At 43.6% G+C, this 26,722-nt stretch overlaps 1 protein-coding gene across 2 annotated transcripts in view; it reads right to left on the minus strand.

Moving 5' to 3' along the window:
• The window catches only part of LOC146829460 (SWI/SNF-related matrix-associated actin-dependent regulator of chromatin subfamily A member 1), a 1,967,301-nt gene that overhangs the window by 1,167,703 nt on the left and 772,876 nt on the right, over positions 1-26,722 (minus strand). For both annotated transcript variants that reach the window (XM_085608144.1, XM_085608145.1), the window contains one exon: positions 12,284-12,352. In XM_085608144.1, the coding sequence (XP_085464270.1) occupies positions 12,284-12,352 (69 nt within the window). The remainder of the gene's footprint in view (positions 1-12,283; positions 12,353-26,722) is intronic.

Consider the following 26,722-nt stretch of genomic DNA (forward strand, 5'->3'; position numbering starts at 1 on the left):
CACCTTTTGAATACCCACTGCGCCAGCATTCCACGGGAAAATTCGTCCCATGTCGACGAGGATGTCACAATAGCACGGCTTCGCTCGCGACACCGTATGATGTCATCGGAGCCATAAAAGGACCTTGTCGGCTTGCTGATGTCAGTTCCACCCATTTTTTCCGTGCCACCGAGGCAAACGGGCGGACCAACACATTTTCAAATGCAAACATAGCATACCAAATATATAAATATATATAAAATCAAAAATGCATAATCAATAAAGGTATAGAGAAATAGCAACAGAATAAGCATTTCTCATTAAAATATAAACATGATTAAGACATATTAAAATAAAATATTTTTGGGTAGAAACAGGTGGACAACGGGGAGGCGGGTGGGAGCGTGAGGAATCCACAGGCAGATATTGTATCCACCAGAAAAAGCGTTACCGTAGGTTTGTAACTTGTTCTTCTGATGGATACTTCTGACTGTGGATTCCTCACATTTTTTTATAGATTCTTAAAGCCGTACCTCAACCAGAGAAGGGTGTCCACCTGACTAGACCAAAAAATCCTGCAAAACAGAGCGAGTAAAATGGCCATTCCTCCTAACCTCAGAGTCCAAGCAGTAATGCTTTGCAAAGGTGTGGAAGGAGGCCCAAGTTGCTGCCTTACAGATATCAAGAACACTAACACCTCCAGCCAAAGCAGAAGAAGTAGACTTAGCTCTGGTGGAATTAGCTCTGATACCTTCAGATGGTTCCTTCTTGGCAAGGGCGTAGCAAATCTTGATGCACAAGATAATCCACCTGGAAAGCGTCCTTTTGTGCACTGCCTTGCCTTTCATTTTCCGAACATAGCTCACGAAGAGCTGATCGCCCAGCCTCAGATCTCTAGTCCGATCCAAATAAAAGCTGACAAGCAAAACTTATTTGTAAGGCCCTTAATGAACCTCATGACAATGGGGGACTTAAATAAAGACGGCTGGTCTGGCAAAAATAAAAAGGACGACAAAGCCGATAAATAGCCCTTAACAGTGGCTACAGCACAACCTTGCTGTGCTAAAGAAAGAAAAAACTCCAAAATATTAGACAAACGGCCTTCAAAGGGTCAATGTCTCTGCACCACTTAACAAATCTGGACCATCTGGAATAGTAAGCAGATTTAGTGGAGTGTCGCCTGGATGATTAAATAACATCCACTATCTCTGGAGGGAGAGAGAAAGAACTCCAGGCATGAAGGTGCAAGCTCTGGAGGTGGGGGTGTAGAACCTGCCCCTGCGACTGCGAGAGGAGGTCTGCCCAGAGAGGGAGACGGAGCAGAGGGTGTGACGAGAGGTGAAGTAGGTCTGTGTACCACACCCTTCTTGGCCAATCCGGGGCGATTAATATAACTTGGGCCCGGTCTTGACGAATCTTCCTCAGAACCCGAGGATTCAAGGGTATGGGAGGAAATGCGTAAAGGAGTTGCGAGCTTCAATCTATCTGAAACGCATCCCCCAAAGCTCCCTGCATCGGATACTGGAGACTGCAGACTAAAGGGCAGTGCGCGTTCTCGCGAATGTCAAACAGGTCCAACCGAGGAGATCCCCACATCTGAAAGATGCGATGGACCACCTCCGGATGAAGCCGCCACTCGTGATCGGCCGAGTAGTGCCGACTGAGACTGTCCGCACGAACATTCAGCACACCGGCCAGATGATTTGCAAACACACAAATCCGTTGGCCCTGAGCCCAGGACCAGAGTCGCAGAGCCTCTCGACAGAGGTGATACGACCCTACACCTCCCTGTTTGTTGATGTACCACATCGCGGTAGTGTTGTCCGCCAGGACCTGTACTGACTGACCGCGAAGGGAAGGGAGAAAAGCCTTCAGTGCCAAACGAATCGCACGCAATTCCAGAAGGTGGATGTGAAGCAACCTTTCTTCTGGAGAGCAAAGACCCTTGACCTCCGGATTCCCCAGATGAGCACCCCACCCTAGAGTGGAGGCATCCATGATCACTGTGGCCACCAGCGGAGGAGGCTGAAAGGGCTTTCCTTGAGACAGGTTGCCCTGCACACTCCACCAAGACAGCTCCGCTGCAGCTTCTCTGGAGATTTTGATATTCGCCCCAAGATCTCCGTTGTGCTGATACCACTGCCTGGGGAGGCACCACTGGAGTGCCCTCATGTGCCAGCGTGCATGGTTGACCAACAGAATGCAGGAAGCGAACAGACGAGCAGGCAAAGAACCTTCAGGACTGGAACAACCACTCCATCGTGAAATAAAGGAATCATTTCCGGTATGTCGAGAATCCCCGGTGGAGGCGGGAATGCCCGACACACAGAAGTGTCCAGTATTGCCCCTATGAACAGGCTGCGCTGAGAAGGCACCAGGTGAGATTTGGGTACATTTATCGAAAAACCCAATTTGAACAACAGATGAGTTGTCACTTGCCAGTGGCGCAAAACGAACTCTGGAGACTCCGCTTTCAACAGCCAGTCATCCAGCTAGGGGAAAACAAGAACCCCTGACCTTCTGAGATGAGCCGCTACCACCGCCATCACCTTTGTAAAGACTCGAGGTGCGAAAGTAAGACCGAACGGAAGAACCGCAAACTGGTAATGTTGCGATCCCACCGTGAACCGGAGATACTTCCGATGCGACTTCAGGATGGGAAGATGAAAATACGCATCCTGCAGATCGATGGACACCATCCAGTCTTCCTGTTGCAGCACAAAGAGAACCTGAGCCAAGGTCAACATTTTGAACTTTTCCTGCCTGAGGTAAAGGTTCAAAATCCTAAGGTCCAAGATCGGCCTTAATCGACCGTCCTTTTTAGGGATCAGGAAATATCGGGAGTAGCAACCCTGACCCCTTTCCTGCTCCGGAACCACCTCTATCGCACCTTTTTGAAGTAATGTAAGAACTTCCTGCTGCAAAAGCAGCAAGTGGTCTTCTGAACAACCACCCTGGCGAGGAGGGTAAGGAGGAAGAAACTCCAAAAATGGGAGGGCGTACCCATTCTCTACAAGATTCAAGACCCAACGATCTTGTAGAAAGTGGGACACCCGACCTCCAACTAGACCAACATATTCTAAGATGGGGAATCTAGAACTCCTTTCCTGATGTACCAACGGCGGCGGGAGGGGAGGTAGAGGAGGAGGTCTGTTGTCGATTTGCACCCCTGAGGCCTCTCTTATTCATCCCTCTGTATGATTTGTACAAGGGATTCTGCTGTTGTTGGGCCTGCTGAAATTGTTGGCGGCCACGAAAGGAAGCAGATCTCCCAAAGCCACGATATCTTTTGTACCCATAACCTTTAGACTGCACCTGGAGGCCTAAAGATCTTGCAGTAGCTCTACTGTCTTTGAAACGTTCCAAGGCTGAATCCGCCTTTGAACCAAAGAGCCTTGACCCATCAAAGGGCAAATCCAGCAAAGTCGCTTGAACATCAGCCGAAAAACCGGAAGACTTGAGCCATGCCTGTCTCCTTGTATCCACAGAAGACCCCATAACACGAGCCACAGAGTCAGCAGTGTCCATGCCTGACTGAATCACTTGACGTGCTGCGGCCTGCGAATCTGAAAGGACTTCCAAGAAGTTGGCACGATCCTCCTCAGACAACTAAGGAGCCAATTGAACAACAGAGTCCATCAATGCATGACTATATCGTCCAAGAAGGCAAATTGCATTAGTTGACTTTAGAGCCATACCCGCCGAAGAGAACACCTTCTTCGCAGCTTGCTCCATCTTCTTCAAGTCTCTATCACCCAAAATGGTAGGAAAGCACTAGAAGACTGTTTTGAGCAAGAAGCTTGGACAACTAAACTCTCCGGTGTCGGATGCGATGACAAAAAAGCCAGATCACCAGGGGCAGGCCTGTACCTTCTCGAGAGAGAATGAGATACAGCCGGAGCAGACAAAGGCTTCTGCCACACCTCCACACTTGGATCTGTTAAGGCATCTGTGAAAGGAAGTAGAGGCTCAGAAGTTGACGAAGACGTATTTAAAACTTCCGTTAGTATGTTGGACTTTATCTCCGCAGAGGGAAGTTTAAGGCCCAATAAATCAGCCACCTTCTTTATAACTACATGGTAAGGTGCAACGTCCTGTACAACACATCCACTTGCAGATGGTAAGTCATACTCAGGGGAAGTATCTATGCCACTAGCTTTCTGAAGGCCTTCAAACTCATCCACAGAGTCCACAATTTCTCCTTCCTCCTGATCTTGTAAATACTCCTCCTCAAGCAATCTCTGAGCCTCTCTCCTGGAGCGTTGCTTAGGCAACAGCGTCGGTGGAGCCACACGCGGCGCCAAAAAAGACACCAGTGGCGTCGATGGAGGAGCCTCGACATCGAACCTCAACGTCAATCGAATTCGAGGTGGAGCCGACTCAGCAGCTGAAGGAGTCTGAGGAGCCGGAGTGGACGATCTCGGCGCCGGGAAATGCCAAGCCGGAGTTGAAGGCAAAAACGACATGAAAGGAGCCTGGGGATAGAACTGAGGAACACCCAGGTTGAAAGCCAAAGGACCCACGGGGCCTGAAGGCGAGCGGGATGGAGTCGAAGGCTCTGGTAAATAAACCAAACATCGCATTAAGAAAATGCGAAGAGTCAGCCCCAGGAGCAGGAAAAGGAGGATACGGATCCTAACCTTCCTGTAGGGGAGTCACCTGAGGTCGCACTGGAGCCTGCGGAGCAGGGGACAGCGCCCGCACAGGTGAAGCCACACGGCCTGGAGAGGACCCACCTGGCGCCGATGACGTCGCTGGAGCCGGTGAATCTTCATGAAGCGAAGAAGCCTCTGAAACCGGCGACGCTGCAGCCGGAGATGGTACGGGCGTCGCTTGAGGAGAAGAAGTTGGAGAGATAAAGTCCCTTCTCCGAGGTCGCCCAGCCGGAGTCGGCGACCTCAATCTCGACCTCAAGACCCTGGCCTTCGAAGAACGATGACGAGAGGTATGTCTTCTCTTGGATTTTTTGTGCTTCTTCGACCTCGAAGTATGAGAAGACGAACACCTCGCCCTCTTCCTACCTCTCTTCTCCTTCTTGGCTTCACGTTCTTAAATCGTCTTCGGATTCATTCTCCTGCAGCTTCTGCATTCCTCGATGTCGTGGTCCGAAGATAAGCACCACAGGCAGTCATCAAGCGGGCCCGTAATGGACATGTGCCCGCCACACTCTCTGCAGGGTTTGAATCCAGTCTTCCTGGAAGTAGCCATTCTGAAACAATATGGAGATACAAAGTTTTCCACGATGAAAATGGAGAGCGCTGAAAAAAAACGTTAAGCGTCGACAGCGTGGATGAAAGGGAACTGACGTCAGCATGCCGACGAGGTCCTTTTATGGCTCCGATGACTTCATACGGTGTCGCGAGCGGAGCCGTGCTATTGTGACATCCTCGTCGACGTGGGAGAGCTAGGAAAGAATTTTCCCACGGAATGCAGCTGCCCTCATCCTCCTGGACCTCTCTGCAGCGTTCGACACAGTTTGCCACCGCACACGAATACAGCGCCTCAGCAACACCGGAATCCAAGAGAAGGCACTGGAGTGGATCATCTCGTTCCTCGCCAGAAGAACCCAGAGAGTCCGCCTCCCCCCGTTCCGGTCTCTGGCCACCGAAGTCACCTGCGGCGTACCTCAAGGATCCTCGCTCAGCCCCTCCCTCTTCAACATCTACATGAGCCCCCTCGCGGCCATCGCACGCCAACACAACCTTAACATAATTTCCTATGGCGACGACACCCAGCTGATCCTCTCCCTCACCAACGACCCCGCCACCGCCAGAGCCAGCCTACACGAAGGAATGAAAGACGTCGCCGAGTGGATGAAGAACAGCCGCCTGAAACTGAACTCAGAGAAGACGGAAGTCCTCATCCTGGGATCATCCCCCTCCGTCTGGGACAACTCCTGGTGGCCCCCTGCCCTGGGCACCACCCCCAAGCCAACCGACCACGCACGAAACCTGGGCTTCATCCTGGACTCCTCCCTCTCGATGACCAAACAAGTCAACGCCGTCTCGTCATCCTGTTTCAACACCCTGCGCATGCTTCGAAAGATCTTTCGATGGATCCCCACCGAAACCAGGAAGACGGTCACCCAGGCACTCGTCACCAGCCGACTGGACTACGGGAACACCCTCTACGCGGGAACCACAGCCAAACTACAGAAAAGACTCCAGCGCATACAGAACGCCTCCGCACGACTCGTCCTGGACATTCCCCGCCCCAACCACATCTCCGCCCACCTGAGAGACCTGCACTGGCTCCCCGTCAGCAAGAGGATCACGTTCAGACTCCTCACCCACGCACACAAGGCCCTCCACGACCTGGGCCCCAAGTACCTCAACAACCGCCTCACTTTCTACACGCCCACCCGCCAGCTGCGATCTACCAGCCTCGCCCTCGCCACCGTACCACGCATTCGCAGAGCCACCGCCGGAGGAAGATCCTTCTCCTACCTGGCAGCCAAGACATGGAACTCCCTCCCCATCCACCTACGGCTGACCCAGGACCATCTCTCCTTCAGGAAGCAACTCAAGACCTGGCTTTTCGAGCAGTAACGGACACCCCCCCCCCCCCCCCCGCGCCTTGAGACCCTAGCGGGTGAGCAGCGCGCTATATAAATTGATTGATTGATTGAATGCTGGTGCAGGGGGTATTCAAAAGGTGAGGAATCCACAGGCAAAAGTATCCATCAGAATTTGACTTTTCCCATGTGCCAGTCACAGCCTGAGAAGTGACAATGTCGTTTTAGGCCTAGTCACCAGGAGTTCATGCTATTTGTAATGTCATACATGATCCACTCTTAAACATTATGCACCCTATCTTGTGGTCAGCAAGGAGTGCTTAGGGGTGACACATTTAATATTTAACAGCAGGTTTTCCTACCTGTCAAAAGAGTGATTTTGAATGGTGTGTGCAGTACTTTTGATAGAAAATTCAAGCCACAGATTCCTCACCTTTTGAATAGATACCAAAGTGCTACCTATTGTAGATCAGCTGCAAATGGACTCAAACCAGAAGGTCCTGTCAAACCAAGCAGGCAAAGTGCACTTTTCGTCAGACTTGACTGCCCAGACAATAGGGTTTCGTGAGCATATGGAGGAACAAAAATGTAGCTGCCTGGCAGATGTCTAGGACAGGGACTGCATGTGCTAACGCAGTGGTAGCAGCTCTGGCCTTGGTGTAATGGGCTTCTAAGCCTTCAGGAGGGTGCTTCTTTGGCAATGCATAGCAGATTTTAATGAAGAGCACGATCCAGTGCGAGACTGCATTCTTCTGCACAGCCTGGTGAAGCACAGAAAGCTGGCAGGGTGATAGTGTGACCGACGTAGAACAGAACAAGTTTTGGTAGAAAAGAGGCTCCAGTTCACAGAACCAGACTATCAGGAAAGAAGGTGGTCTATCATGGATGAAAACACAGAGCCTGAAGCTCACTCACACACTGTGCAGAGTTGATGGCAATCCTAAACACAGCTTTAATGGCGAGAAGCTGTAAAGGACAGCTGTGGAGCGGTTCGATCGAAGCACACATTAAATAATAATTGAAGTCCCATGCAGGCATCACAAAAGGAGAAGAGTTGTAGCTCTTCGAAAATCGCATCATAACTGGTGAATTAAACAAAGAGGGCTCATCAAGCAACCATAAGAAGGCCACGAGAGTCAAAAGATAACCCTTAACCATGCCTAGAAAGAATAGTTGCCGGGTGGATCATCTCAAGCCTTGCCGGATGAGAAATAGAACAAATAACAAAACCGCAGACAGTTTAGCCTAGAAAAGAGTGCTGCAAAAAGACGCAAATTTGTCAAACAAGCATATACAGTTTTCGTTGAGGGACGCCTGGCTGCCAAGATGACATCATCTTGGTGTTTAGTTGTCGCTGCTCAATCTTTACATAGGTGGAGGTTGCAAAGGCATGGGTGCAGAACCCAGCCCTGTTTCTGCCCAGGAGTTCCGTATTTCAAACTTACCATGCCTAATCCAGAGCCAGTAAGTTGGCTTGGGACCGGTCTGTCCTGATCTTCTTGAGAACTGGCACAGGGTCATACACACCCTACTTCTAGCCCTATCTGCTGCAGTACCACATGGTGGTGATGTTGTTCGTGAGCACCTGTACCAGCTTCAGGTCGTCCCTTGTTGCACTGAAGGTCCAGGGGTCCTGTTCCTAAATGGTATTGACTTAATATGTCCTTATTGGGCGGAGGAGAGTAGCTCGAGGCACTGGACTTTCCAGAAGTACCTTATCATTCGCGACTCTTCAGTAATAGTGCCCACCAGCCGTAGTCACATCATTTGACCACATGCCTGTATTTCCCTACTTAAAGATGGCGCTGACCAAGCATGCCATCAGACCGCCAAGGATGACCGAACAGACGAAGAGGGATTATCCCGAGACTCTGACAGGAACTATAAAGTAAGTCCAAGTTGCTGCCCAACATTGATGGCCCTTCTCTTGAGGTATGGTCCTGGCCTGTTAAACGGGCATGTGCTGGGAACCGATATTCTACTTTGTTGTCCTTGCTCGGACACGCCCAGCTGCTTGCATTAACTCGATACCCCGCAACTTGCACTCCCTCCCATCTTTCTTAGTGCTAGGAACTCAGGTGCCCCTCCCTGCTCTAACTGCCTGAACGACATAGTGCACCAAGGACTCCTATGTAATTACATAATCCTTCTGTCACTATACTGCCAATCTTCTGTGTTTGCTTTGCACGAGGTACTCATTACTTGCCCGTCAGCATTGCCCCAGTACGGTTCATCCTCATCACCCTTTTATTATCAGTTTAGATCCTCTCCCACATTGCCTAATGCTATCATCATTTTCTGTGACATGTACTATGTTGTAATAAGAATAGCCCGTTCTTTGCTTTCATCCTTTTTCTTAGTTTCCTTTTCCCTATTTTTCTTTGCCTTCCAGATCTCACGGTCTATCTACCAGATTTCTATTTGAAGACTTATGAATGTATACAAAGGAATTACAAACATCTGAATACTTGTGAAGGTATTATATGTGTGTATATTATGATATGGTTCTATCCTTTTGTTTGACCTGTCAATCTTCCTGTTGACGTACTAATAATTATGTTTCCCCCCTTCTTTTTACGCTGAACAAATTATAATAATTAGTATAATGATTTGATTAACCCTATCCTTAGGCACTTTAGCATTGCATGTTTGCTCACAGAATAACTTATAGTAACACCTAAACCAAGCCTTTTCTCATTTCCTGCCAGCACCTTAAATTAAAATAAATAAAATAAATCTAACAAAACACTACAACCATATAAAATCAGTGGCTTACTACCCTACTATCTTTTCTTTCATGCACCACACCTTAACTTCTGTCGTGTGCTATGCAATCCCCCACCTCCCTACCTTAGCTCTTAAAACCATGCAGCCTTTACCACTCGAAATATGAGCGGTTCTCCTAATTCCGGTTTGACTCACACCACTATATTGCATCTTTTACAGCCTTGAGAAAGCTCTGGTCCAATTGACCACCTTAGGGCGAAACACGTGTTGGCCGTTCGTTCCAACTACAATATTACAATACTCAGGAACAACCAGGATGTAATTAATAAAATATTTTCTAAAGACAACTCAAGCCAACTGTTTTCTTCAATACCTTGGAACCTCTAAGGGAGTGTCAAAACATTATTTTATTACTTGCATTATTTAAGGAGGAGCACACGCTCAATCCCTCGCCATACTCTCACATGTACCAGCTTCCCCTTGATGGATGACAGGAAGGCTTTCAGCACCAAGTGGATGGCCCTCAGCTCTATAAGATCAATTTAGAGCAGGGACTCCACCAGGGACCAGAGGCCTCTGACCTCCACCTCTCCAAGATGCCCGTCTTAGCCCAGAAATGACACATCGGTCACCAATGTCAGGTATGGGTGGGGAAGGGAGAGAGGTTTGCCGCTGACAAATCTCAGCCAGTGGGCCGTTAACCCAACTGCAGTTCAGTGGCCACCACTGAGGACCATTCGCAGACTCCTCCACAATCTGAACATGGTTGGAGAAGTCCCCTCTATGTTGGGGCCACTGGGACTTCAGGTCCTACTGCAGAGCCCGCATATGCTACCTGGCATGCTCGACCAGCAGTATGAACGAAGCCAACTGTCCCAGCAGCCTCAGAGTCAACGTCACAGAAATCCAGCCTGAATGTCCTGGACTCTCTTTCACAGGGAAAGGCAAAACCGAACTGTGTCTGGAATGGTTCAGATGAAGGGGAGCATCTGAGAAGGAGTCAGGTGTGACTTTAGCACATTGATAGTGAACCCCAAAGATGACAGGAGGTTCACTGCCGTCTGGAGGAGGTGGATGACTGCCTGAGGCGAGCCTACCTTCAGCACAGAGTTGTAGAGGTAGGAGAAGACTGGTGTCTACGAAGATGGGCTGCCATCACTTTTCCGACCATTCGGGGCACGAGTGAGACCAAAGGGGAGGATAGCAAACTGAAAATGCTCCTCTCTCACCATGAACCGCAGGTAGTACTGAATGACCAGCCCAGGCCTATTCACAAATATCCTGAATTACCTGTGACAAAACATGGCAAAGGTCTTCTGGACTCGTGGAAGGACTTGCACCACTGTGTCCCTAAGGACAGGATTATAGCGGCCCAGCAAACAAGAGGCATTAAGAGATTGCAGGGCCAAACTGGCTGAGGAGAATAAGCATTTTCAAAAGTCTCCACTCTCTTTTATCCCTTATTTTGGGAAGTGGTAGGCAAAATGTCAGGGTTTGCCTAAGCTTGAAATACAAGACTCTCCGCATAAGGGTGCTGCCACAAAAAGGCCAGGTCAACTGGAGCAGGAGGACTGCGCCTGGCAATTTGTTGGTTAACTAGTGGGCCCCTAACAGGTTGTCAGTCAAGAACTCATTGAAATAGTGAGACTTAAATCTTCCTGTGGGCTGAGCCAAGAGGTAATTCACAAAATCTGAAGCCAATAGCTGAAGGGTCCACAAAAAAATAAGCCACTGGCAGAAGGGGGCTACATCAGAGCCTTGATAAACAGAGTACACAATACAATATGTTTGGGATGTACTGTGCATGTTCCAATACTAGTGAAACCTAAAGTGCTTGGGAAAGATGAGGCCTACCAAAGTAAAAGATATAAAACATGTGAACATGGTGAACAGAAATGTAATGTGTTGTAAATCTGATGTTGGTTTGATGAAAGTTAAGAATAAGTAACCTGATTTGACTAATGTGTGTAATAATGAAAAATGTAATGACAAAAAAAGGTGTTATTATATACTAATATTCTGCAATTATAAGACTGGCTACACCTAAAATAATGTTCAGGAACATACACACAATGGAAACACTGAATACTAATTGTAATATAAATATGGAGGCATCAACTAAGCTCTCTGCAAAGTGGTAATAATGGTCAAAGAAAAAGCTGCAAACTATCAGGGAATGAGCTAACAAAAAATGGCCTACTTTGTTACAAGACGTGGATTACCACAAAGGGATAGAAATGATAGCATGCACCGTGAGGAAATATTGGTCAAACTAGAGACATCAATTAGATTTGAGACAAAAGACGGCCAAATATTAAAGAAGTTAAGATTTGACACAACCCATTGCCAGCAACCGGCATCAGCAGCAGCTCAGGATACACATCAGCATATCTATTTATATTATTTAGCCAAGTGTAAACATGCTCTGTTTTAGGGAATTCTTCAGAATTAAGTTCAAGAAGTGCCTCGCTCAGTCTCCTGCAGCAGTAATTGGGGGTTCATTTTCTCAAATGTGTTATGAATATCTAGCCCAGTAAATAGGCTGTATCAGAGAGCAGTTAAATGTGGGAAGATTCTGTCAGGTTTGTACAGACTACATGAACTGTGGTGCCCATTGTAAATAGGCTTCATCTGCAGCTGTCTCAAACAAGGAGTGGCAGTTTATGAGTCCCCGCTTGAGTCATGAGCAGCAACTGTAGGTACATTTTAGCATATTTGTTCGGAACCAGTCAGCAGCATACCCTAAGTAAACAGGGTTGGCTAGGGAACACTCACTAGTATTGATGGGCAAAACGGACACACTCTTTTTACCACAGCAGTGAGATGATAGAATCGGCGATTGTGGGTAGTGTGTCAGTTTTGGTTAGCAGGGTATCCAAAGTACTAACGAGCCTTCAGAGGAGCTGTTATTGTATGAAGATTAGCCACATTACATCTACAAAGATGACCAACCAGCATCACCACATTTCAGAACAAAGGAAAGACTTGTATGAATAATTTAGTCAGTAGCTCAATACTATTAATATATTTTGGAAGTAAATCAGTATCAAACATACTACTTACCGCATGGAGTCTTTCCACCAGCTTTTGATCGCCAAGACAGTTGTTTGTGTCAAACCAGGAGTCAAAGTCCTATAAAAAAAAGTATGCAAATTAAAACATTATATGTCTGTGTGTATGTATGAATGTTAATTCGATCAGTTTAGTGATGTTGTAGTACCTGAAAAAAGATGACTGCAGTGTTCCTAATAAGATAAAAGGTTTTTTATTTATACTCATTTTTTTTTCTATAAACCTTTTTATTGAGTTTTTTAGTTTCAGAGTATATAAAAAACAACATAATTTGCGATTATTCATCTCTTGCTTACATTAAATTGCCAGAGTGTAGTGCGATTAAGTTGGCTGAGTGCTTGGGCGTGCTGTGTCCGGAACATGCAGCGTATGCGTTTAAGAGTGGTCTGGATCTATAGTAAAGTGTTTGATTCTTGAGCATTGTTAATGTATCTCTGCTGTTCTTATGGGTTTGTCTACGAGTGTCGTTTTCAATTAACCAACTGAGGGTGTAACTTGGTAGGTGGAGTTGTGGATGGGTTTCAGGGCGTGTGACACTGTTATTTTCGATGGTCTGGGCATCACCAGGTGTTGCTCTCTTACCGCTGCGTGTGCAGGTATTGAGGGGGGGAGGGGGCTGTGTGTGAGGCGTTGTGGGGTATGGGGTCGCCTGGGTGACTACCGGGGATTCCGTAGGGGTCATATGTGCCTGTTTGAAACCGTGGAGGAGCACTGCCCATTCCATGGATACGGGGTGTTGTTGCGTCCCACGTGCCTCCTCTAGCCTGATTGCATCGTCCTCTGTGGCTCCCCATTTTAAGACCACTCCCCTCCATGGTTCTATTGGAGGACCTGCAGGTGAGTGCCAATGCAATGTGATGCTTCGTTTCGCTAGGAGTAGGGTTAAAACGTCAAACCGCGTTTCCATCTTTTTCTGACATTTGATTATCCCCAGGGCGCAAGTCTCCCATGTGTCAAGACCTGTCAGACCAGTGACTGTCTGCATCATGGTGTGTACTTTTGACTAATAGGTCTGCAGCGCGGGGCATGTCCTGAGCATATGCACGAATGTGATGCTGGGTAGGTGGCAGTGTGGGCATTCAAACTAAATAAAATCGCTTGAGCCACGCTGGTGTGAGTTACGCACGGTGTAGTATGTTAAACTAAATATTTCTGAAGCGCTGGCTGCGCAATACTTTCTTATCATGCTTACTTACTTGTACTCCTTATAATATCCAGTAAATGGTTTCTTCCTTAAAGTTGTGAAAACTAAAACATCTCCAGGCATGTGCTGGAACCAAGGGCACTTTTGATACCCACAGCAACAGATTCTCATGTTTATGCATGTGGAAAAGCAAAACACACAAGATGATGGACGGAATGTTGCACATTGGCAAAACATTCACCCCCAGTCACAGATCTGGGTTTACTCCATCGTTAATTTGCTCACCACGCCACCCCAGTTCAGACATGGCCATATGCAAATCAGTCTTGACCCTGTGCCTCATGGGAACAGTCCAGCCCAAACTGCTAAGCCATGTCTTCCCTGGACCTGAATCAAGCATCTTAGGACCGGTTTCGGGGTTTCACCCCTCTTCAGCCAGGATTCTGTCCATCAATTGTTCTTTTTGCATTATGCATGTGGAATAGACAGTCTTCAAATCAGATCAGCTATTACTAGGTCTCACCATAAGTGTAAACAATGGATAGGAAGCCGGATGTATCCGGTCTTAAAATGTGACACTGGCTAGGGGGACAAAGGGCACAGTAAAAGCCCTTCCCAAGAGTTCAGTACAACACTTTCTTATGGTGTGTCTGTGGCCACGACAGTAGAAGAAAGAAAAAAAAAAAACTCCCGCTGGTTTCTTCTCTCAGACCTTGATGTAGCTTTGCAGAAGAAGTGGAAAAAATAACCAAAGGCTTATAGATATGGCTAATGAAGGAGACTTATTGATGGAAAAACAGCAGAGAGGGCAAAAAATAGAAAGAAGTGCTATGCAAAACATATTCACTATAATGGGACTTTGCCAACAGAAACCCTGACGAGGAAGGGAGAAAACAAAGGATGGAAGCAAGGAAGGAAAATGAAGGAAGAAATAAAGTAATCTAAGAGCTAAAATTGGAAATTCCCTGGATAGGGAAAAGGAGATGGAATATCACAGAAACACATTTCAATTCACCGAGAAAGACTCTAGCACTCTCAGTGCCACAGAGTTCTTGAAAGAATACATCACATAATTGAAAATTATCTTCAAAGAGCATACGGAATGTCCTGGAGGGTGCAGCCTATGATCTGGGTTGTGGAACTTCCGCTGCAGATTCATAGAGCAAGGAGCCCAACAACCCTTAAGAAAAGCTATAATTTTGATTGGATGTTCAATTGGAGACAGTGGAACGTTTATTCAATTTCACCACTATGTAGAATAAAGCTCAGTTGCTACTAGATCACATTTAGAAAAGAGGCAAGGTTCTCTTCAAGACCATGCTGTCCATTACAGGTAGTTCTCTTTGACAGGAAAATTGCAGGACACCAGACCCTGCTCACACAAGCCTATTCCCTATGACCAAACTGGACAAGGTAGTACAGTACGCTGTGTAAATTCTTTCACTCAACCCACTGTCAATCCTGTTCATCGCCCTGGAGAAGGAGTGCCAAGGTTTGTGTGTGTGTACACACATATATATATATATATATATATATATATATTATATATATATTGCCTTGGAAAAAATCAAGGAACAACTATATGAGGCAGAGAGAGAAATATCATCACTGAAACTGAATGTGGAAATGACAATTTAAATAAGAACTGGAAAGTCAAATTGATAAGCATGAAAATATAGTGAGACAACGAAAACATACCAAATTTGTACGTGATTCAATAGATTACGCTGAAGGAAGCATATTCACATTTGCGCGTAAATTCGATTCTTAGAAAGAACAAGTGACACTCGGCGGTGCGGCAAGTGTCTCCAGCAGCTTCTTCTTGTTAACATCTACAGACCTCAGTGAAGGGGAACCAGGAACATTATCTGACAATGCTAAGTTAACTTTTTTAGAAAACATGCGCCTAGTACTACAGCAAAGGCAGTGGGAACAGAATCGAATAAAACAGCTGCAACAAAGAGGAAGAGGGTGTCAATGGGCCCCAAGAAACCAAAGAGAAGGGGAAAAAGGCGCAAGCGGGACCTTAGGAAAAGATAGGGACCGAAACGAGGAGTATGCGTCAGAGGAAGATCCGATAATAGATTAATTACAAGTAGTAAATCTATCAAAAAGAACAATATCAGAAGTAGAAACATCGCTATTGAAACGTGGCATAAACTTTTGCCCCACACATAAAATAGACCTGGCACAAGTGAGGATCGACCTGTATCTGTACATTAGAAAAATCAAACTTGTGAAATTCTTTATGGGAAACCAAAATAGGCAAAACAAATAAGAACAACAGAACTAACAGTATCCACCTTGTCAGCCAAATACTCAGAAGATTTCTTAGCCTTACTAAACCTGAATGCACAAGAAGGTGAAGACATCTCCTTACAATCGGCATGCTCACAATTAGGAGGAGGCTTAAGTGGAAAAAAATCGAAATTCTACCCCCAATTGACACCTGGGAACAAAGTAGACCTGTTCCAAGAGGCAGTTATCCAAGATCTATACAAATTAAAAGGTCACAAATACAAGGATAACTTGACAAAACTAGAAAGGGAAGCATTGGAGAGCCTCACCCAGGACAACCAAATCGAAATTATAGAACAAGAGGTAAAGCATCAGGCCAGTCCAGTGGGGTGGATGCACGTATCTTTCCCAGTCTTAACTTAATTGTGCCATTCAATTTTTCTACCACTCCAGAAGCCTCTGAGCAGTATGCGCATTGCAGATTTTGTTCAGTTTTAAGTGCTTCACAGATTAATCGAATTATTTCATTATTAAAATGAGACCCTCTGTCTGATTCAATAGTTACTGGAAAACCGAACCTAGGAATGAGTTCTCTCAACAGGAGTTTGGCCATTGTCAAGCTGTCATTTCTTCTGGTGGAGTATGCTTCCACCCACTTTGAAAATAAACAAACTATGACAAGTACATATTTAAATCCTCGACAAACAGGTAACTGAATGAAATCTATTTGAAGTCTTACAAATGGACCTTCTGCCTTTCCAATTTTTCCCATACTGACTATTGTTTTCTTGCCTGGATTCATTTGTTGACATGTCAAGCATCTCTGGCAAAGCATCTCTGCAACATTCCTGAACTTTGCATTAAAACTAATCTTGTCTGAAAAGCCTAATCATAGCATCTCTACCTATGTGGGTGTCTCCATGATACATCCTAGCCATTGGTGCAAGCATACAGTCTGGCATTACTGGTCTGCAATCTAAATAAACCTGTACACCGTCTTCTGCCCTTCTCTGACAACCAACTTTTTCCCACTCCTCTCTTTCTTTTGTTTCCACTTCATCTTGTAGTTCTCTTACTTCTTTCCACGTTTCTAATCCTGAGAGTAGCATAAGTTGGCAGCTGATTCCACATGTTTCAATTTGCTTGTTTACTGCTATTTTATATTTTGCACAGTGTTGGGAAACCTGGTCAGCATATCGGTTACCTGGATTCACATGGTCATTTCCTGACAGATGTGCAGCACACTTGACCACTGCCAATTCTTTTGGCAATTGTATTGCCTCAAGCAATTCTTTCACAAATATTCTGTTTTTAATGGGAGACCCTGAAGAAGTCAGGAAGTCTCTCAGCATCCAGAGCTGGCCAAAGTCGTGCACAACCCCGTAACCATACTGGCTATCAGTGTAAATGGTTACTCTCCAATTTTTCCCACTTTTGCAAGCTTTGATTAAAGCTATCAATTCGGCTACTTGTGCAGACTTGACTCCTGGTAAATAGGATGCTTCGACTATTCCAGCCAATGTACACACAGCATAAGCAGCAGTCAGGCCTCCTTCCTCATGGCGCATATACGAGCCATCTACAAAGAGCTCATGTTCAGCATTCTTCAAGGGCTCCTCATGTATGTCTGGACAGGGTTTGGTACTGAGTTCCGTCACGTCAAGACATTCGTGTTCGACTTCATCTTTCACTTCTTCATTGTATGCATCTGGTAACAAGGTAGCTGGGTTAAGAACAGTACATATGACTATGGTCACGTTTTCAGCCCCTAGTATAATTCTCTCATATTTTGTCATTCTACTAGGGGTAAGATACTGAGTTTGAGTTCTTGTTAAAAGAATTACAACTGAATGAGGGACGTACACTTTTACAGGGTGTCTCATCAAAATGGACTCGCTCTGTTCCAGACTCATGCATGTTGCGGCCACAGCTTTTAGGCAACCAGGCAATGCAGATGCTACAGGGTCCCAGGTACCAGAAAAGTATGCCACAGGATGTCGCACTAGACCATGTCTCTGTGTTAAGACTGAGAGTGCACAATTATCTCTCTCACAACAGAACAATGCAAATTCTTTCGAATAGTCTGGCATACCTAAGGCAGGTGCTTCACACAAACAATTGTGTAATTTAACAAAGGCTTCCATGCTTTGATCATCCCACTCTATTGGGTCTTTTGCTTGTTTCTTTGTCATTTGTATCAGGTGTTTTAACAATAGAGAAAACCCTACAATCCATTGTCTGCAATATCCTACGACACCAAGGAACATCCTTATTTCCTTTTGGGTTTGTGGTAACTGCACTTCTCTTATTATTTTTATTGTTTCAGAGGTCACTCTTCTTATTCCTCGTTCTATCTGATGTACCAAATATTTATCTACTGTTCTGCAAAACTGTAATTTCTCTGGAGACACTTTATGTCTGCCTTTGGCTAGATGGTTCAATAAAGCAATGGAATCAGTACCACAGTCGTCCCTTGTTTTTGATGCGACCAATAGGTTGTCAATATACTGTACCAGGACTGACTCCCTAGGCAGCACTAATGTTTCAAGACACTTTTTCCAAATTTGTTCAAAAATTGAACGACTTTCAGTATACCCTTGAGGCACGCGAAACCAAACGAATACTATCCTCAAATTTGAAATAAAATAAAAACTGACTATCAGAATGCAATGGAATGGCGAAAAAAGGCATGGCATATATCAATTATGGTAAACCATCCTGCCTTCCATGGTATTTGGTATAAAATCACTGCAGGGTTGGATACTATAGGGCAACATGGCACAACTATCTTGTTTATCTTCCTCAAATCTTAAACTACCCTATATTTTCTGTTAGGTTTCTTAATGCCAATTATAGGTGAATTATAGGGGCTACTCATTATTTCTTTTAAAATGCCTTGCTCGACCACTCGATCAATTTCTGCTGCAACACCAGCTTTTATTTCAGGACTCATTTTGTATTGTCGAGTATTTGGATAAACTGCACCTTCTTTCACAGTCACCTTCACAGGATCTACATTTGCCATTAATCCTACTTCTTTTCCTATAAAATCCCACACATCAGGATTTGCTGTTGTTTTGACCTCATTTGGTAAGTCATCATTTGTCATCATGGAAAACAATTCATCTACTTCTGTTCCTTGTTTGGCTAGCATGATTTTGTATACTCCGTCTTCGTCTGGGGTCTGAATTGCAACACCGTCCGGTGTGCAAAATATGGAGCAATTCATCTTGCACAGTAGATCTCTACCTAATAAATTCACAGGACTGGAGTCACACACTACAAACGTATGCATCTCTTTGAATTTGCCAATGCGTACCTCCATTGGTTTTGTAATAGGGGTCTTAATTTGTTTATTAGAAACGTCCACTACTTGGATGGGGTAGGTTTTGGGATGTATGCTGTTCTCACAGTAGAACGGGTAGCACCAGTGTCCAACAAAAAGGTAATGTAATTTCCTTCTCCTTACCATCAATAAATGGACCTGACTGATCTACCGGTAAGGATGCGCCAAGTACCCACTCCTTTTCCTCCCCCCTCAGGCACCATCATTGGTCGCTGTCATCAAAATAAGTATCCTGCAAAAGAAACTGCGATGTACAAAAATTTTCTTACCACTTCCTTCTTGAAATCCGGTGTCCGCACTGTATTTGGAAAAGGGGCAGATGGCAATTGACTCTGTAGATTTACAACCTGCTGCGGTTGACTCATTATCACCTCATTCTGCGTCTTTGGATTTCATTTGGATTTGGGCCATTATTATTCTGTATACTTTTACATTCGTTTTTCCAATGCCCGAATTTTCCGCGCCCATGACAGGGAAATTTTTTCTTTGCCTCTTCTCTGCTCAATCGCCCTTTTGGTTTACCCCCGTTATTTTCACCATGACTTTGCCTCTTTCCCGTATTTCCAGCCAGATTATTTAGCTAGAGTTCTTGCTGTTGTGCTAATTTCACTTGGGCCCACATCACTTTCTCCTCTAAATTATTTCGTCTATTGTCAATTTCATCTCCGCAGTATTTTGCATATTTGAGGATCTCATCTATGGGCTTCGCTTGCCAGCACAGCATGTGCTGTTTAATCATTTGGGATATATCTTGCCTTAACCCTGACACAAATCGATACACAAAATGAGTCATGTCCTTATCTCCAAAACTTTCAAATCCGCTATTGTTTGAACACCTGTAAAAGATGATCATAGTAAGCATGCACAGACTCATCCTTTTCCTGAGTTGTTCTATCTATCTTTATCCAATCTGTTTCTTTTGGTGGAATTTTTCCTTTTAAGAAAGTGATTACTTGGTGATAGTTCTTCATAACCTCTTCTGACAGGACTCCTGTTTTTACATCTCTCTGGTACTCATCACTAGGCCAATCAACTGTAATTTTACATTCTGTCTACAAATCAGCAGGCACCACTATGTCAAATAAACCATCCAGATCTTTCAACAAAACCTTTGAAACCTTCACAAACCTCTCAACTTGCCTGTACCATTCCACTGGCTTTTCTCTCAATTTAGGGAAATCATTAGTAAACGATAAAATATCCTGTCGGGTCCATGGGACAAGTAAATATCCCCCATCTGGAACCTCTCTCATTGGGCACAATCTTTCAGCCTTCTCTGTTTCTCTCATCAAATAGTCAGATGTTGATTGACTTGGCTGTGCTTCCTCCTTTTTCTGTGTCCATCTGACTCTCGATGTTTCTAAATCTCCCCATTTTTGCAATATCGTCATCAACTCCTTAATCTGCAATTTTCTTCCTGACATATTCATGTTTTCCAAATCTTTATCAGAAAATTCTGCTCTATAGGGTTTCTGCAACACCTTGGATCTCCCTATCTCTATTCCCATTTCAGAGGCCAAATTTCTCAATTTTCCATGAAATATTTTTGATCTTCGGGATATGCTTCTGCAAATGAACAGCAATTCTTCCTCACTATAGGTGTTTAACCTATCCAATCCTACATTCCCAGCTATCATTTCTTCTAATCCAATTTTTTATTTAAAAATGTCTAATATTTTCGGTGGGGTTTTTTTTAAAATTATTTCTTGTGCCCATCTTTCTATTTCTTCTGGGGTTACTATTGTGGCACTTTTTGTTCCGGTGAATGTCTCTATTCGTACTTCTTTCGAGCAACCTGGTGTGACTCTTCTGGGTGTGTCATTTATTTGCCGTCTTATCGGTAAGTCCATTAATGAAATCACTGACTCACATTCACTGGCTTGGTTATCAATTATTATTTTTTCTTTTCTAGGTTCAATGATGGGAGTAGTCATGACGGGTGTTTTAGGACAATTTGATTTATCCCCATACAATGGGACAACAGGACCTATAGTCACTGGTATAGTCAGAGCTTCAGGAGGCGTGTTTAACTGGGTTATTTTCTGTATTAATACACTTCTATTCTTATTTATCGCTTCCCTTTCTCTCTCTTGAAGTATCCTCTACATTGTTTTTCCATGTACTACCTGTGGAACCAAAGGTGTTTCTAGAATTGGGGCACTCAGGGTAGTTCTATTAGGTTTTTCTTGATTAGGCAGAGGATTTTTCATTAAAATATCTTCTAAATAATCATCTTCTGAGTCTCCACTACATGTCATAGTTAAATGTTTTGTTTGTGCATTTGCCTCCTGTCTGTTCCTCAGCCATCAATACAGAATATAAGAATATAAGTCCCCATGGCTTGTCTCCACTGTTTCATCTGACTATTTAGGATTTCGTGTGGAAATTTGGAATAAAATCTGCTCTAGTTCTGTTACTTCTTGATCTATCGCGCTCAAATGCTTCAGTCTCCCATTCTTCTAATGCCTCGTACTGTGTCAATCTGGGTATGGGTTCTAATTTGTTCATTCTGGTGTGTAAGTTATGTAAGATTCTTCCATTAAATGTTCCAAACTCTGGAAAAGCTAGTATTCCATCAACTTTTGTTTATTCTATCCAATTTTCTAACCATACGCAGGTATGATAGCATCTCTCCATCATCAAGTAGGATGCAGGCGTTTTCGGGGGAAGGATGAGAATTCCTTCTCTAGTTTTAATGGGTTTATCCTTTTTAAAATAATTTTTTAATTTTCTGCATAAATGACATTTTTTTCTTCTCCGTAGATTGTGTGAGATCTTCCTTTTATGTACTGTTCTTGAGCAAAACCTAAATACCTTCTGTCTGGGCGATTCCCTATTAATGTCGGATTGTACATACAAACTCCACTGTCTATTAATATTCTTGGGGCTTCTATGTTTACAACCAATCAGATGTTCGCTTTTACTCTAATGCTTCTCCAATACTAGTGCGTTTCTATTCGTGTAACCAATCAGCTTTTGTTTTACACTTATGCGTTTAGCCAATGCTAGCGTGGCTCTCAGTGACGTCAGTATTACTCCTTACTACTGATCCCTCCTTTACAATTTTCGCGTCAGTCACACGACCGCTGTTCCACCCAGTCCCAACACGACCCTCTGTGACGTCAATGCATCACTCGCAACTGACCCCTCCTTTACAAGGTAATTGCGAAAACGTATTTTCTCACCAATTTACATGTATATTGCATTAATTAACAACATAGAAACATTCGCTACTTTGTCAGATTCTCTAAATTTGAAAGAATAGTCAATTTCTTTTGATGCGAGTAAAACATTTCTGCTTACTCTTCACACACTACGAGTAAAACCTTTCCGCTTACTCTTCACTCAAGAATCAGAGAACCTGCTACTCCTTCAGCATTACCCTTTCTAGGTGATATAAGACCAAAGTTTCACCAACGAACTCCTTTGCTACCAATTATTTTCACTTTCATAGGAAGAAATAGTCCCTAAAACAGTGCTTCTAGTTCTGCATAACTTTCAGCACTTTCTCTAAATCATGACAAGTAACATCACTGCAGTGTGGCTTCCATTCGTCACCCGCTACTCAATATTCCCGTGAAATTTCCTGACCACAAAAAACAAAACACATGGGTTTGGTTAATACATAAATCAATAATTCAATCCACAATATTTTCTACCTAACTAACTAGAACTATAAACCATAGCTCTGCTACCAAGAAAAACTGATGCAGCGGGTTACCAGCTTGGTTAACTCACACAGCATATACTCACCTGGGCCCATAAACATTCATACAATAAGTTTTAGTACCACTGGAGTCAATTTTGATTTACCTGCGAGATTATATTTACCTTTACCAAATTCTTACCAATCCAATCTCCTTGATAATAAATTTCCTCTGGTCAATGAATCTAGTTGCTAGATGAATAGGTAGAAATGACATTAAAGTTTTATTCTCCAATAACCACAGACTCAGAGTTTAAAAGTTTTATCTAATCAATACTTCTGTGAGTCAAAGATCAAATACATGTTATACACCGTTTTCCTTTCAGGAAGAAATCAAGTGAGGGTCAATATAAGTCTCAATTTAAAATATTGTGATGACAGTACCTGAAGAAGGAGAAAAAAAAGAGCAGTACAAGGACATACTACACAGAATTATAGTTACCTAAGATGATGTGAGAACCAAACTCCTGGCCAATGAGTTAGGTGGGAGATAAAAGATCAGGACAGGTTTAGGACTGGGAGGGTGATCTCTTCTAAGTGCAACGCCTGCATCGCACCCCTCTCTGGCTCTACTCGCCTCGATTTTCTTCCGCGAATCCCTTCTTGTATGTGCCTCCTCGATTTTCTGCCGCGATCCCCTTCTATCTGATTGGATTTTTCGATCAGTATTTCAGTCTCTCGAGCAGGGTCTCTGGCATCTGCAGTCTGCATAGGGTCTGTGACATCTAACTAAACTAGCTCAGTTATACTATTCTATGTTCATGTACCACCCCCAAATGTTTCAATATGGTGGAAACCCCTGCTTCTGATTGGGCAAGGCAAGGGGTAGAGTTCATCACACCATGCTAAATGTAATATTTTACTTTAGGTTCATTGTTCAATGTTTCCGCCCCTTAATTAACTTCCCAAGTTTTATTCCCACCCGCATTTCACATTATGATCAATACATTCTATGGGCCCCATTCACAGAACTAACTTAAGACAAAATCCTAAACTTACTACTTTTGGTATTCACAGAAGTTAGGATTTTGTCTTAAGTTTTTCTTAAGACAGGCTTAAGACAGGCTTAAGACAGGCTTAAGACAGACTTAAGACAGACTTAAGACAGACTTAAGACAGACTTAAGTTATGATTTTGTCTTAAGTCTGTCTTAAGACTGTCTTAAGACTGTCTTAAGTTTGTCTTAAGTCTGTCTTAAGTTTGTCTTAAGACAAACTTAAGTCAAAATCCTAACTTCTGTGAATACCAAAAGTAGCAAGTTTAGGATTTTGTCTTAAGTTAGTTCTGTGAATTGGCCCCAATATATTTTGTATATCTTCTCCTTCCTCTGTCCGGGTCGATGGGTTAAGTTCCCAAGATATTCTTGCCAGCGCGACCTTGGCTGAGTTTCAACGTTGTCATCATAGTTCAGTCAGAAAAGACATGTTAGAATACGAAAATAAATGAATTCACTGTTTACTACTTATCTGTACTCTAATCCCATTTACTTATATATATCTTTCGCATTAGCAATTTAGTAGAATTTGTGAGGTTTAGTTTAAGCAAAGCATGTGCATTAACATGTGAGTTTCAAGCAGCCATTTTAGAAGCTATTGCGCAGCTGCAAAGGTTTCCCTCCAAGCATAGAAAACGTCATACTACGTAGATGAAGTAGACGCATGCGCAGTAAGAATCACGCGTTTTTGGTGGCCATTTTAATGACACTTGGGTTACTTGTTAGTAATAGACATATGGAAGCTTCCAAAAGATTCAGTGTAATGTGTGTAATGCAATATTAGTATTTACAAACAGATTGATTACAGTGTTATACGTTATTTGAGAGGATTGCATCCAAGCAAGTCTCTTTTATATGAGACCTGATTGCAATCGCCTTCTTGCATCACCTTCCAGTACTGCCTTGCCAGTCTTCAGGTTCTGAGCATTGGAATCCAGACTTTCTTTTGATAATCTGGACATTTATCTAACTTTGGCTATTATTTTACTTCCATCCTAAGGTCAATGGACCATTATTCGAATAGTTGATGGTGATATTAATAATCCTTAATCACCAAACTAATCGATAATAACCATCATCTTGCTTCCAGAAACTGATCCAGCGCTAATTTCACGGTAATTTCTTAATGCAAAACCTCATTTACTTCTAATTTACCGCTGTAAAGGTGTTGAACCCTTGCCACTGTATATTACCTTCAGGGGACTTTAGATAAACATGGAAAATCAATAATGCTATTAATATTTAAGCCAATAAAGAGATTTGTGAGTATTTTTAAAGGGTTTTATTTTCTAGTTAAAAGTTCTCTAACCCTTTATTCATTTGTCAAATATCAATCCGGTTACAGAATTGAAAATAGGAAAATAGAATTAATACAAATCATTTAACAGACTGAATACAAGGCATTCCATAAAGGAAGGGAATGAGGCATCAAATGTATGTCAGAATTCTTTAAAGGGTTCGGGAAAATATAATTCAAGAGTGAGTTTTGCAAGGCTAATCAATAATTAATAATTTGCAAAAATCTCCCAAAAAGAGAAATAAAGACAAATACATCTTTTCAAAACTAGCGAGTTAGTCAAAGCATAAACTTAGAGTTTTAGCATCTAAATCTTTTCTATCAGCTGAAATCTCTGCCCTGGTCTGTTCATCTGCCTCTCCGTGCTTCACAGAGAGAGACAGCCCGCCCTTCACAAGACTACAGAAGAATGTGATCTGCCTTGCCAAAAATACGACGTGCAAGGACTCTCTGGAAAGAAATATGAGCAAGAACCCCCACCTCCCTCTGGCTCTCCTCGGACACAATCTCCTCCCAGGCTGCACCCGCGACGTTCACGTACCTAACCCATATGATGTCTGGTCTCATCTGCTCCCTCTCCTCTCTCCTCCTATCTCTTCTAGTCCAAAATCACTCAGCCAACACGCCCCCTAAAGCTAACACGCCTCCAAAGAGGTGATTATTTATACTCTAATTCTTGTCTGACTACACTAATAGTGTTGCAGTTTCACTAGAAACTTGCACTGTGATTGGTTAGCATAGATGACATGAGGGTCTTACCATCCTGTTCTCATTGCAAATCCAACTCATACCAGTTTTATTAAAGGAAGCGTTAATGCTTAATACAGTCTTATTGTTTCACCATCAATAACTATGCAAATATGCAACATTAAGGCAGAAACATGTATCAGTCCATTTCTTCCTTCCTTTCACATCCCACAACCACTGGTACATTGGCATGATAACAGGAATGTACAGTTCAATGTGGCCTTGACCCATGTGTCTTCACTTGAGGCACTTGGCAGTTCTGCTGGTTCTGCACACGCGTTTCTCATTCAGCACAATTCTCAGCCATGCTGTATTCCCAGGCAGCCATTTTATGGTAGGCCAAAAAACAAAACAAACACAAAAGAGTATTAATTTATTAAATAAAAACCCATTATGTTTACCTTCCCCCATACTAGTAACCTGTATTAGTTATTACCTAGCAAAAGCTATTAGTTTAAAGCAGCTTTTCTATTATTTGTGCACATCATGCAAAAATGTGCAATGTACAACATAGCATAAACATGCACCAGTGCAAATTTTTAAAGCGCAAGCAGTTAATACATCAACATGCTCTAATGTTTTAGATAGCTTTTCATAAAAAATGCTTTTGCCTCACGTGTAGTGCATGTTTGATTAATTAATACACATTATAAAAAGATGTGTTATGAACTGAATATGTATTGTCTAAATATGCAACAAAGCCAAAGTCTCTTGAGACGGGAACAGGGAGTGTAGCTTATAAGGGAAAGGAGCTGGGAGGAGAGAACACATTCCATTTTATCTTCAAAGCTAAAAAGGGAAACTGCAATCACGAGTTTCTCTACACTGCAAAAACACGTTAATTCAGCACAAGCATTTCAGACTGTAAGCATTTTGACTAGGCATCGCTGCTGGGGGCATTTGCATACCTGTGCTCTGTCGTATCTGGAGGGGCTGTGCTTGGAGCCGCTGGCCGCCG

The sequence above is a fragment of the Triturus cristatus genome, chromosome 5_2 (assembly GCF_964204655.1).
Source record: "Triturus cristatus chromosome 5_2, aTriCri1.1, whole genome shotgun sequence".
Classification (NCBI taxonomy): domain Eukaryota; kingdom Metazoa; phylum Chordata; class Amphibia; order Caudata; family Salamandridae; genus Triturus; species Triturus cristatus.